Source organism: Anser brachyrhynchus (genome assembly GCF_964034855.1).
Source record: "Anser brachyrhynchus genome assembly, chromosome: 3".
NCBI classification, from domain to species: Eukaryota; Metazoa; Chordata; class Aves; order Anseriformes; family Anatidae; genus Anser; species Anser brachyrhynchus.
The window spans coordinates 26,115,982-26,130,353 of record NC_137696.1 but is presented as its reverse complement, the minus strand read 5'-3'; the positions used below and the strand labels follow the sequence as shown (position 1 = coordinate 26,130,353).

The window sequence follows — 14,372 nt, the reverse complement described above, 5'->3', positions numbered from 1 at the left end:
CTTTCATTATTTCACAGCCTCTAAGCCTATCTTTAACACCTTCTGCTTCCATTTTGTGAAGTTTCTTGCAAAACATATTAGCCTTAGTAAGAAATCTTCAATTCCCACGGAGAATTACATTTCAAAATGATGCTCTGTGCTAGTAAGTAATATTTTTCCTGGGCTTCCACATATGGCAATATTTATCTTCAAAGTTTTCCTCTTTGGCTCGTAGACTGGTTTGTAAACCAGATGGTCTTGTGTGGCCTAATTGTAAGATGATTTGTTGTGTGATTCAGTAGCATTGTTTATTTGTACAGTGGTTTGATGGAATTTGTAAACTGCATAATATTGTTTTACTGTGTTTTCTTTTATGAAAGAGCCACATCTTGCTCTGGCATTTGTGGCAGCAATTATAATTAAATGTAGTTCTCAAGATACTTTGATCTCTGTTTGCTTGCTGCATTAAACTAGCAACATAAAAACACAATATTTCTGATTTAAGCAGGGAGCCAGCACTGGATTTGAAGACTGAATGCATCAGGTTTTATCTTACAAAAACAACAATGAAATGATCAAACAAACAAGATGTTAATTGAATGGTGCAAATTCAATGGCTTTTCAGCAGTGTGAACTGTATGATTTATTTGGAGCTAACATTTTTGTCCCCCCTTTAACAAATCTCTTTCATATGGTCTCTGCAGAGATGTCTTCTTTGGTTTTCAAGACAAGAATAGTTTTGCCCCACTTGTTCACTGCATATGGTTACTTCCATTCGTAAGAGTTTTCCTTAACCATGAATATATTTAGGCTGCCAAGTCTATAAAAAGATCTAAGAGTTTTCTGGCTTTCCCAATCTGTTTCCATCATGAAAGGTGCCTTCAGGGGTCTGTCTGATTTCTGGCAGGCAGACTTGTGAAGAGGTGACTGTGACCAAAAACCCAAGAAATACTTTGTAGAACAGGGCTCCAAGCACAGGAGATTGGGAGGCTTCTTTCACTTTGAGGAACCTAACTTCAAGCCAACACACATTACTCAAGGCCACATGTATGTCTCCTAGCTATCAATGTTCTTATGGAGAACTGATGGAGTATGTTCACCTACATATTCCTTTTCAAGCGATGTTCACATAACATACAAGAAAATCAACAACATGTATCCATGGTATCGATACAGCCAAATCTCAAGAAGACAGAAGGAAGACGTAAGAATCAGGTTTGTCAGCCTCTGGAAGAAGTTCTCTTTAAGCAGAGGCTAAACACAATGACAGAGCTTTTAGTAGTGTATTTCACTGTGTCTTGTGCATTACAGTATTTCCAGGACTGCTGCCCATAATGCTTCCAGTGTATCTGTTAATGCTTCCAGTGTATCTGTGTTTTTTTTGTGTTTTTTTTTTTCCAGTAGGATTAAAGGCCATTGTCTTCTCCTTCTCCAGTAGGTGTGTGCAAGGAACAGATGGGAACTGCCAAACAGAAAATTTGTTGGTACAGATTAGGAATTGTTTTAATACAGAAATGCTGAGTGTGCAACATCTAGTAAGTAATTTACAACAGATTTGGAATAAAGCAGAAGAAACACAGTCTTATAAACAAATCTTGCAATTATTCCAGCAGGAAATATGGATATAGTGGTGATTCACACAAAAAGAGTCTGATTGACCTTTAATTTTTATTTGGACATTTGTTACTTTTCATCCCTTTATACAAACACATTCTGTGACAGATAACTCTTGAAAAAAAATCAGAGAAATATATCAAGATTCAGAGGCAGGAGCATACCAGTAAGTAACACAAATTCATGACAAAGCTTGAACTAGACTGCAGTGAAGTTACTCCCACGCCGTGCCTGGCCAGCCTAGAGATGTGTCATCATTTTTTTAAGTGCCTTGACAGAGATAGTCATTGTTCTTGCACTTTTCTATGCAGGTCTTTGTTTGGGATTAAAACCTCTCATGCTGCCTTTTCATCTCTGGAGATGCAGTTTACAGTTCTTGTTCTTTGCGGTCATTTTTTTTGCTGAATAAGATTCCCTCATGCTTAGATTTTTTCCTAAGTCAGGCAGCGGTTGAACTTCAAGACATGTTTGAACACAGTTTATATTCTGCTGAGATCTACCTTATCTCAGTGGGCTATCATAGCTTTATTCTTTTGTAAGGTTGCCACTGCTCAGAAGTTAGTAAAAGCCCACTTGGAAGTGAGAAACACAGCTAAGGACTTCTTTAGAGGTGTCTGCCTTCCCTTCCCATTAAGCGGTGAAGATCATTGGCGCTGAGGTGCTTGACTCTGTTCTCACAGAGAAGAGGGGACTGGTCTGTTTCCAGAGAGACTTTCCATAGGAAACACATACAGGTGGACCTGTTCATGCTGCAGACATATACTTTTTAATTTATGGAGAGAATATTCTCAAGACTGAAAAGAGCTTAGATTAGATATTTCTTTTTCTCAACAAGAACCTGAAAACCTGAAGCTTTCATTCTTGTTTCTTAAGTACCAAAGAAAAAAGACGACAACCGTTTCACTTGGGAGATTTTTTTTTTATTGAATGCTGGAGGTGCTGAGCAGATTCTTAATTGAAGATATGCAAGGAACACAGCTTCACTCAGTGGTTTGTTCCAGTTATTTTGCAGATTCAAGTAGATGTCACCATGTTATTCAACACAGCTCGTGGTTTCAAGCATTGCTTTATGGTCAGGAACATTGGAAACTTGCTTTCATGTTTGAAGTGAAAACTGATATACTAGTCTGACTGTATGAACCCAACAACTTAGAGTGTGGCTTTCAAGCAGGGCTATGAACGCACAGCATTTCTGATTGGAGAGTGTAAGGCAAATATGCTTACCTGTTCTCTCAGAAGTCAAAGATTTCTCAACAAAGTCTGATAAAACTTTGTAGATAAATTTATCTCTGGGCTGAAATCCAGTATCAAAAGTTCAGCCTGAAAATGATTTGAGAAAGGTATAAGCAACTGAAAAGGATGTTTTCCCCTAGCTATAGTAGTATAATATACACATGCAATAAATTCAACAGAGGAATTGAATCCAATATGAAAGTGCATTATTTTCAGTACTGTTGGATGACAGAAACACCTTGCAAAATGTGCCTATTTAAGTGACAATAGGATCAATTTCCCCCTTTGGAAAATCATGTTCTTATTTTTCTATATTTCAAATATAAAATCATATGTATAATACAGATGCTTTCATGTAGACTGTTGTGGCAATCAATGTTCAAACACTTTTTACAAACACACATGCTGTGTGTGAAGCCACAAGTGACATGACAAACTGAGCCTAATTCTTGTACAAATGACATTAAATCCTGGCTTGTCCCCTATTGAAACAGTTGTGTGAGAGTAAAGATAATGTAGCTGGGAGCTGGGAATAAGACCAGTCGAATCAACTCAGTTGCCTCCAAAAGTCATTTCCTGTTTTCAGCAACAAAAGTCACAAGAACAACCTGCTATTGCTGGAGTAACCCAGAAGTGAAACAGTCTCTGAAATTTCCTTTTTTCCTCCCTGGGGCCATACAGTAGGACTGCTAAGAATATAACTAGTGAAGCAGTCCAGACAGTGCAAAGATACTTAGCAAATAGAGGGAGAGACTTAATAATACAGAAAAAGTTGTACAAATATTGCAGTACTATGCAAATTTTAAAGAAGGCTCTAAACTTATATGCACCGCTTTAATCTATGGATCCACACAAATGGATCAAGTGTGAATTGATTCTTGCCTTTCTTGCTATGTGCATTCTTGCTTGCAGGTGTGCAGATGTGGTTTTCGTATCTGCAACCTGTGACACATATTTTTGCATATACAAATCCATCAGCTTCTGAGGATAGATTTCCCCTCAGGGTGAGCAAGTCACTGATTCCTCCTACACAGCCTTCTGGGGGGGAGGAGGCCTGATCAGTGAGATAGTTGTCTAGATGCATTCCTGAGAGCCTTGCTGAGACCAGGACATGATATATTTGCACTACTTACATAGATTAACCACTGCTGATAGTGTGTTTGAGCACTGCTTTTTGCTCAGCCTGAAGAGCACTTGGACGTGTTACAAGGCTGCTTGAAGGAACCTGGCACTAGAGAAACCCATGGTTTTAGCATATGAGGTCTCTAGTTTAGTCCATGGAATACTCAGTGGTATTTCAACTACCTGATAGACATAATCTGTTGTCACAAAGCAGTGGAGGTACTTCTGATACTAAAACATGAGACTGAGATCAGAAAAGCCATTAGGAGCGCTTAGCTACTTGAAAAAATAATTAAGGTCTTGTTAGCAGCTCATTTAAATTATGTCTCCTGGCTGATAAAGATCTCAAAATATATCAGTGACTTTGTTATTCCCAGGTAAATTCCTACCTCCTTAAAGATGCCTCTATTCCAAGACAAAGGATGAGAAATGGGATCAGCCTTTTGTGGTATGGAACCATAGCCAAAGTACATCAAAACCAGTGCACTTTTCCTGTGGCTTTATTTGGGGCATATACTTTATGATGACATAATCCTTCTGTTGTATTCATCTTTCCTGGTCTGCTTTCTGTGACCTGGCTCTGCATACATCAACTGTCTTTATTTGAGACCCAAGATTTGCAGTGATTCACCTCCTGTGTTGCACACATCATAGCTGGATATAAGGTAGTGTGTGTGTGTGTGGGGGGTAGCCACATCATATCCTTCTCATTTACCGTCCTTTGGCTTTTTGTAACTGAACATTTTGCAGAAGTGGAAGAAACAATGTATTTCAGAGTCTCTCTAAATCCAGCTTTCACTCCCAAATGTTCACAAATTGATCCAGACCACCTCTTGGAGAACAGGTTACACACTGCAGAGGAATGCATAACTTGCCCATGAACTGCTGCATATTTTGTCTTTTGTATTTACATTTTTCCAAAGGAAAAAAAAAAAAAAAGCAGGTTTTTCCGGATAAGGATATTTTCTGCATTTGATGGATGAAATTAGTCTGCATATCCTTGGAGACAGCCAACAAGTTTACACTAGGAACTGGAATGAAGCCATTGATCTGTTTCACATGGGTTCCATCAGATGGCAAAAAAAAAAAAAAAAAAAAAAAAAACATTACTTTGTCCCATACTGCTGGTCTTTTAATCACTGAAGAATGAAGTGACCTAAGGTCTGGTATCCCACTACCAGTTCTGTGGAAATTAACTCAATCCGTAACAACATTTTGACCATCTCTGACTACTATTACTGCAAATGGCAATTAGATTTGTACATCTTTGTGTTTGGGAAAAATACAACACTCCTGTGAGACTTGCACCTGGCTAAGAGCTATTCAAGTTTAAAAAAAAAACTCTGGCACCTTAAGTTTAAAGCCTTACACATAGAAGAGAATCTGGTAATTAAAGTTTGGTTAAAAAACTGTTGCAGGGATTGGACCTAACTGAATTTTGGAATAGTGTTCCAGACTTGAACATCAGAACTCCAAACACTTGATTTTTGACTTAGGTAAAATGTGGACTCGCATGTTAACATTTTGAGTTGATCCACCTCTAATTAGCTTGATGGAATAGTATACAAGAACTGCTTTCTATGCCTGTGGTGTATTTCATAGAACATAAAGAGACTCAATTCCCATTTGCCATTTGAATCTACCTCATTCCCTTTCTTATAGCAAAAGTTTTCCATATGAACTGTATGTATCTTTTAACTGGGACTAGCCTACAGTATATGCAGAGAGTGCTGAGACCAAAGATCAGTGACCACTGACCCTTCCTCCATTCCTACTATCATCTCGGTTTGGCACCAAAACACCCCATTCAAAGGAAATATTTATTTCTTGGACCACCATATGTTTTAAGAAAGCTTTATACCCCTGGGGGTCTGTTTTAGATTCCAGCAGGTTACTTCATTAAATGAGCATATCAAATTTGATTGGAAGTTCTCATCAGCTTTCTGTTCCATTTAATTTTATTTTTATACAGATGAAGAAATTACTGTTACACCCATACCCACTGACAAGCCAACTACATTACTTCACATCTACTTTATAACCACATATAATTACATAACCTCTTGGTTTATTTTCTTCCAGAACTCATGGCTCCTCATAGAATCTATTCTGTCTGATCTAAGAGGCAGATTTTGGCCTAAAAACTGGTTTTCAAGACATTTACATGGTATGGGTTTTTCCTGTATTGAATATTCCACATTCATTAACCACAATTTGATTCAAGTAGAGTAGCAAGGGCTTCAGTGATACAGTCTGGAGAGTCTGTGTTAGTGAACGGAAAAGACAAACCCAGTATCACAATATTCTGCATAAATCTTACTGTCATGGGAGAGCTTCCATCTTTTCAGCCCCACACTATAAAATCTCTCTTAGCACACTGTGTCCTTTCACTTTGTTCCTCTTTAATTATAGGCCCCACAACTACTTTCTTATCTAAAAGTTCCAATCAACATTCATCCTCAAACGCTGCTGTTATTCACTGATTTCAGAAATAGAGCAGCCAGAGTTGCAGAGTATTCTCACCAGTATAAATTGTGTGAGCACTACCTTTGATAAGAGTGGAGCTGGCAATTACTTTTATATCAAAAACACATAAACCGAGTAACTAAAAATAGAATGAAAATTAATATCTGACAATTTTTTGCAGGACCACAGTTTTATGCTAGTATAAACTCACTGACATCAACTAAGACAGACCACTGTAAGACTGGAGCATAGCTGTGGTGAAATGGCCCCTTAGATTGTTTTAATGCTCATCCCAAGTTGCATTCTTAAACACATATTCACAGACCACAGGGTCCATTTGTTGTAATTTATCACAATAACACTAAACAATCTGGCATAAACATATTCTTTATTTCATGCCAAGAAATGCTATGCACCCCTGAGATCCCAGAGAAAACACCAGGAAGAGGTCTTCAGCTCTTCTTGTCATCAGCCCATCTTCTGAAAGCACTGTCATATGATTTTATCAACTTCAAAAGTCATGATCCAGTCCTGCAGCCCTTCCTCCCATCAGTTTAATTTATTTAAGAGACTAGAGCTCCTAAAGATCTAGTAAAGAAAAGTTGCAACACCAGGCTTTTTCTTATTTGCTTAGATAATGCAATTACCTATTGCAGAGTGCATGGAGAGAAACTTACAATATAATATGGAGTATTATTTCTTGTCAAACCAAAAAAAAAAAAAAAACCAGCAAAAACAAACAAAGCTCTTCAACATGGTTATGTGGTGGCTTCTGACTAACAGAATTAGCTGAGATGACTGATCACCAGACTAATGATTGGGTTAGACCTCAACTCTTCTTAGATTCACAGGGGTGAGCAGGGGTCTCCAGGATCTCCAACCAAACCTCCTGCTCAGAGCAGGCACAGCAGGAGCCAGCTGCCTGGAGCCTTACCCAGATGGTTTTGAGCATCTCCAAGGATGGAGATGTCATGCAACCTGTTCCAGGGCTTGGCCACTTCTAGTGTAAAGTTTTTCCTTACATGAAGCCAGAATTTGCCTTGTTCCAATTTTTCTGTTGCCTTTCCTGCAGTACACCATCTCATCCCATTTTAGTCTCTTTTGTTCAATGCACAAAATCAACAGCTTCAGTGAGTTCTACTGAAGGACACGGTATTGTGGGACCATTCACTGTACAGGCATCACAGGATGCAGTCAGATCGCCTTCTCAACCCCTGCATCACTACGGGCATACTTTGAGAACTACTGCCAAAGAGAAAAGCCACCGTAACCGGTGCCTACAATAACAGCCGTGCAGAGGGGCACCTTACTGCCTGAGCACGGTTCTGGTGAAGGATCAGGCACAGCGAGGCCGTAGGGTGACACCGCTGCTGCCTGGGGCAGCAGCTGTCTTGTGCACACATGGGACAGTGCTGCTGCTCCGAGCACTGGCTCAGAAGCCACTTGTCTGTAGACCAAGGCACATACAGCAGTTGCTGAGGGGAAAGGAATCCTCAGGGCAGGCGTGATCCACTCTCATCCTGGATGGTTGCTCTTCACCTCACCTGTGCCAGACCACATCAAGGTCCCTCACACAAAAAGTGCTCGGCACCAATTAAGCTGAGCCTGAGCTGAGGAATTATCTATGCCAGAAGAACACTGCCATATGAACAACACCAGCATATAATTGAAATAATTTATTTACCACTAGAGCACCACAAAAACAGACATACAATGTGTTAAAATACAGAGTAATCGATCACCAAAGTACAACACAGCTGTCCTTTAAGTTCCTTTTTTTTTTTTCCTTTAAGCCATGCCAACCATACAATTGTATTGTCGCTAAACACATAAAAAATGCTGTCCTAACCCACCCAGCTAAGTGCTACAACCACCCGCCCCTCCCAACTCCCCACCCCTTACCCTGGCTCCACACAGCTCCTTTGGGTCAGACCTTTCAAGGTGCTGAACATTTCCTGCCAGGTGCTGGGCATCACCAGTGCTCAGGGACTTTGCTGAGACAGCGGCAACTATCTCATGGTAAGGCCTCTGGCAGACAGTCTCTGAACTAGTGCAGTCCCATCTAAAACATCATTCAATGGTGGTGGGGGGATCTACATCAGATCTGAGTGGTATTTGGCCTCACATTACCCCACTCTGTAGAGGGGAATTTCACCCTTGAGTTCTGCACATTGTAGGATCAGGTCTAACATTCTTGGTAATTATGGGGAATACGTGCCTAATAAACCAGAGGGAGAAAAAAAAGTTGTAGGAGCTTTATAACAGAGTATTTCAAATACTATCAGTGCATTTTGAGGAAAAAAGAAGTAAAAAAAAAAGTATCTGATCTTGGAGTAATGCTCTACAGAAATAAGGCTTTATATTTAAATTTAGAGAAAAAAATCCAAACCGAAACCAAAATTTTCAGCTGCGTCCAGCGCAATAGTGAGTACAGTTGGACAAGTACATTATCATGTATTCCACTTTTTCAAAGCTTCAAATCCACTTTGATTTACATTCCCATAGCAGGGAATTGCAAAAAATGTTTTTAAGTTTTTTGAAATGTATTCATCTTTGTCTCCCTTCCTGTCCAACAAAAATACAGGTCTCATACTGAACCTGATAAAACTAATTTTGCTGCTGTATACAGCAAAATCCAGAGTATTTACTACCCTGAGGAGTTTCACTGAGTTCAGTGCATCTTCTCATTGGAGTAAGTCTGGCTCAAGCAAGTGTTAGCAGGACAGATTTTTCACTTGTTCATCTCAACTCACTAAATAAATCAGAAATCTAACGTACCTCCTCCTCAGCGCTGAGTCAATGGGTGAGATTAGATCATCTGTGGGGCTATGTGTCCATCTAGGCAATAAGCGTAGGCTCTACCAAAATCCGAAGGAGCGGCAGGTGCAAGCCACTGTGGTACTTCAGCTTTGCATCAGTGTTCTGCTGAAGTCAAAGAAATTGCACATCTCAAAACTGGAGCTGACAATATAAAGCTCAGGAACGCTCTCTTGACACCGCTCAGGTCAATGACAGAAAATGTCATTCTAACAGTTTTCAAGCTTTGCCATGCAAAACCCTTCATCATGTGAAATGAACTGAAAGCATCACCTTCAGGATTTCTTTTTTTTGCCAATTTAAACTTTTTTTTTTAAATTAGTTGTATGTTATGGATGTTTTTTCAACTCCCTCTACAATATTCAAATGTGTAACAACAACAAAGCCACAGTGACCCCATATTTCTTTTTCACTTTAAAAAATAAAAATAATAAAAAGTTTTAATGTGAACTCAGTTTAAAAACTCACAAAATCAAGGGTCTGACCCTGCAAATTCTGCTGTGCCTCTGCAGAAGTTAAAGGCAAGCCTCTGTTACCTGTGGTAGGAGCAGGATCAATCCCATGGACTAACAGCAGGGCAAATCCCTGCTGCGTGTGAGCTCAACGCGAACTGCTCCCATGCACGCCCCATGCAAGGGCATCACTAAGGCAGATGCTTCGTACCAGCCTTCTGCACAGCTGTGGATGTCACCCTCTGCAAGGCTTTGCCTTGCCTCAGCCAGGCTGGGACATCTCTTCTTGCAATACCTCGCTCCCTGCCCATCTGTTCAAATGTCTATCGCCAAAAGAAAAAATAAAAATGGGGATGGGCGAGGAGGGAGAGAAGGAGGGGAGGAAAGAGTGCTTTAATCCATCCTTTTTATAAAACAAAAAACCAAATGGAGTCAGGTAGCTTATGTCATAATGATGAACAATATACAAAGCACATGTATAGCAATTATTATAAAACATGTATTTGTAGTGCAAGTCAAAATATAGGGACTCTACTCATACTGGCCAGCTAGAGGGAAACACATGATTCTGAGTGATCAAAAGGAGCCCCAAATTCAAATTCAAACTCATGAGAGCTGACAGTATTACAGAGTACAAAAATATGGTGAAAATTTACACATTACACATAAAGTACTTAATTTTTTAATAGTTTACAAATAGAGATCTACAGATATGTTTCCAATTAAGCTGGCTTTTACTACCCACCTATTGTAATACTCTAGGTATGGTTACATATACCAAAAGAACAAAAAAATCCCATAGCATAGCTATACAGCAACGTATTAAGGTCTGAAGATTAGACCAGTACATGTTAAATATTTCACTGGTTTACTAAACTGACATTTTAAATCATTTACAGTTAAAAAAATCTTATAGACTTGTCTTTCAGACTGAAACAGAGTGTCCTTTATTAGTAAGTTATTCAGTATTTAAAACAAGGGTTTGAGACCTTACAAGAAGCCTCTCTAGGCAGCTGGCATGAAAAATAAGGTATTTTAAAGGCAAAGTTTCTCAATAATGTAGTAACTGATTTCTACTTAAATCCAACTAAACTAACCATTACTTCTCAGAATCTTTTGAGCTTGTGTTCCTTTAGGCTTTATATGTATTTCTGGCAGCCTATTTGGTCTCCATTTTGTCCACATTTGCTGGTTTTTTTTTCCAATGGCAATACGGAAATGTCCATTTGATAGTTTTTACACACAAATAAATAATGCACTGTTAACTCTACAACTAAGAGGAATGGGTAGGATGCCTATTGCGTAACAATACAGAGAGATCAAGTAAGGCACGGGACAGATACAGCAACTCCACTTCATGGGATTTTCCTGTTTTTTTCCTTTCACATAGTAACACTAACAAATTTCTTCCAGTGTTTATTTTTAAAAGGTTTTTTTTTCTTTAACTTGCTTCTTGTCTATCTCACACTATGTGTAGGTGAAATGTAAGATAAAGGCCTTCAATGTTTTGCTTCAGATGCCAGTTTTAAAAAACAAAACAAAAAAACAAAAACAAAAAAACTTTCAAACAGTTCAGACTAGTACCGCTTTTTTCTTCTTTTTTTCCTTTTAACACTGTTGAACCTGGGTTTGCATTTTTCCTTCCTTCCTTCTCACTCTCTCTATCCTTTTTCCTTTTTTTTTTTTTTTTTTAAATACACAGACATCGTGCTGCTGCTGGGGAATCCTTTAGCTGCATTTGCAAGATTTTACGATCATGTTGGACAGTTGTTCAATTTTAGGTGTTTTGCCAATGTAGTAGAGGATGGTGAGAGGTTCTAAATCCTGGGACACGCAGCACGGAGAGGCAGAAGCTTCTGGATTTATGGTGTTATACAAGCTGAGTACCTAGAAGGAGAAAGGAAATAAGAGATTAAGGCAGCTACCTCTGCCTGATTCTTCAAAGCAAATTCCTTTCTGCATCACTTCCTCCTACAGCGCCTGGGACAAAGCCTAATGTAATCAGTAGGAAGATGCCTAGATTTGAATATTTTTGCATACTTCTCCATTTCAAACTGGTGTTACAATCTGTCTGAGTTTCCTAACATTTTATCTTCACAGCCTTAAATCTTATAACACATACATGCTTGGAGCCTGACTTGAAAGAATAGCCCTTTAAAGCAACACACATGTTGTATTGATAGGTAAGAAAGAAACTAAGTCTCTGTCTTCAGATTGCCATTTATCATTACAGGAGAGGAGAGCCTTTCAACACAAAAGCACTGCTCTTCTTCTCCTCCCTTGCTACTTTTCAATAAATCCACTAATGCCACCCTGCAAGAATTGTGACTCCATCTGCAGTTCCTCCAACTGAGAATCAGCTGTGGTGAAGTTAGTAGCACTGGTGCTTTATGTCACGTTGGATTCATATGCATGGTTCTCTGCAAGGGAAGTATGCTGGGTTACCCGCTGATGGTGCATAGGTATTTCCGAGGATGCCATTAATGTGTTAGCTAAACACTAAGTGACCTTTTCCTAGAGCTTCAACACAACATTTGCAGCTTAGTGAGACAGAAGACCTGTTCAGGGCAGCAACAACACTACTTTATTAAGCAACCTCTGACTCTTCGTCTAACTTTCCAAACCACATATTTGTGACCATGACAGTTATTCTTCCTCTTTCCTTTAAAAAGGAGTGCTGCTCCAAACTGTGTACTACTCCACACCAGTGCAGGAACATACATACCTTATTAAAACATATTTACCACTGCCAGCTGACATTGCTAGTACTACAATGCCACAGCCAGCAACAGCTATAAAAGTTACCTACGCTTGGGTCCATATGCTCAGAAGAACTCACTATCGTGCCTTTGCAGACCAAAGGAAAAGCAAGCTGCCCCTTGGACAGGAGGAGTGCTCACTGCTGGCTGACATTGATCTGTTGTTTTAAAGAAGGCTTGGAAAAGGAGAGACATCATCCTTAGTATGGTCCTGAGCAGGAAATTCTTACTTTATGACAACTGTGATGCAAATGTCTGCTTCTTGCATTTACTGTCTAGATATCCTTATTGATAGCTGAGAAGAATGAGCACATCACAGCAGAACACCACTCATCCTAAAACACTTGGCTAAAATACTAACTCCAATCCCTAAAATAAAAGATCCCATCCCATACACCTATTAGTTCATAATCGTTCCAGACACAAGGTCCTTCCTTCACAAATAAATTTTCAGTGTACAAGAATGAATACATCTTTTGAAGAAGTACAGCTATCCATACATTATCATGAAATTCAGCATGGTAGATTATCAGTTACAATAGAAAATGAAAGAGGCAGGTCATAAAGTAGGTGATAATTAAGTGGTAAGACTCAGTGCCATTATCACTCCAATTGTGCCTCCCTCGGTGCCTCTGCTGACAGAACTCATTGCCACCTTCCACTCATGGTCTTCAATGTCAGGTCCCATTTCAGGCAGCCTTCCACGGCTACACCATGCTCATACTCACAAAGAGTATTTGTTATGTCCATACATCATATTGACGACCACATAAAAAAAAATATGTATCTCTGGATCGATACAGGACTTCTGCTTCAACTCTAGCACAAGGCCACGTGCAGGTCAATATAGGGCCATATTGCATCAGTTACTGAGATAATAAATGGAAGCTTTGGTGTTGGCACTGATGACAGTCCTAGAAACATATTTCACCCTTCCGTTATAAAATAGAAGCTTAAAATTACTAAAAATTTTTACTTACTCTGCTGTGCTGAGTATCTGAGCTCCATAAATATGGGCAGGCTCCTGCACAGAAATTAGCATGATATCCTTTAGGTTCATGAATCCATTTCCAGCCAAGATCCCTCTTGAAGTCAATATAAAGTGGACGCAGGCAGCAATTATCCTGCACATTCCTGGAAAAAAAAATACAGAAAAATGCATTGGCCATAAGAAAGACAACTCGGGGAATAAAAATAATCCAGTTGCTTGCCCCTGGATGATTCTTTACAGGCAGGCAAGTCCGAGTCCCAAAAATTCACAACCAAATCACATCCATTGAAGCTTATACTATAAATGAAATCAGATGCTTAAGAGAGTGCAGGAGTTGCTTATATCAAGCTAATGGTTTGCCTGGAGGATCATTAATGTACTTTTCTCCAGGTCCTAAGTCTCCTCTCTGAGTAGGTGAGCACAGTGGAGGTGATCATTTGGCTGTAATTATGGCGCTGATGGGCCTGAGAATCCTCCCAGAAGGAGCTCAGTCTCTGCTTTCTAAGGTCCTAACCTTCCTCATTGGCCATTGTCTCCACAGGAGTGGAGCACATTAGGCAGACACCCACTGGGCATGGAGACTGAAGGTCTGTGAAAGAGGGGGTCACACTTTGTAAAAATGCCTACAGTAAAGAAACATCTTTTTATATGATAAGCAACTGCATTACAGCTCACAGGCTGGCATGGCTGTGTAAGTATACTAAATATAGATGCATAGTTACCTAAAACAATAGGCAGCATCTAGAGCACGCTTCTTCCGCCGACTGGGCTGTTGCGACTCAAGTCTGTAGGAGGGTAACAACATTAGCAGAAGATGTGGGGTCTTCCCACTGTATTTTTTCCTATTGGACTTTAAAGCTTTCACATCACCACTGGAATATGTGTAGTCATCAATACCTTCAAAAAATACATTTTGGTGATAAACATTGTGTTGCTTTT

At 39.5% G+C, this 14,372-nt stretch overlaps 1 protein-coding gene across 1 annotated transcript in view; it reads right to left on the bottom strand.

The window, feature by feature from the left end:
- Window positions 1-9,482: 9,482 nt before the first annotated feature.
- The window catches only part of TGFB2 (transforming growth factor beta 2), a 72,126-nt gene continuing 67,236 nt past the window's right edge, over window positions 9,483-14,372 (bottom strand). The window contains exons 5-7 of the mRNA XM_080585079.1: window positions 14,156-14,330; window positions 13,423-13,576; window positions 9,483-11,570 (exon numbers count right to left, since the gene is read on the bottom strand). Of these exons, the coding sequence (XP_080441205.1) occupies window positions 11,412-11,570; window positions 13,423-13,576; window positions 14,156-14,330 (488 nt within the window). The 3' untranslated portion in view covers window positions 9,483-11,411. The remainder of the gene's footprint in view (window positions 11,571-13,422; window positions 13,577-14,155; window positions 14,331-14,372) is intronic.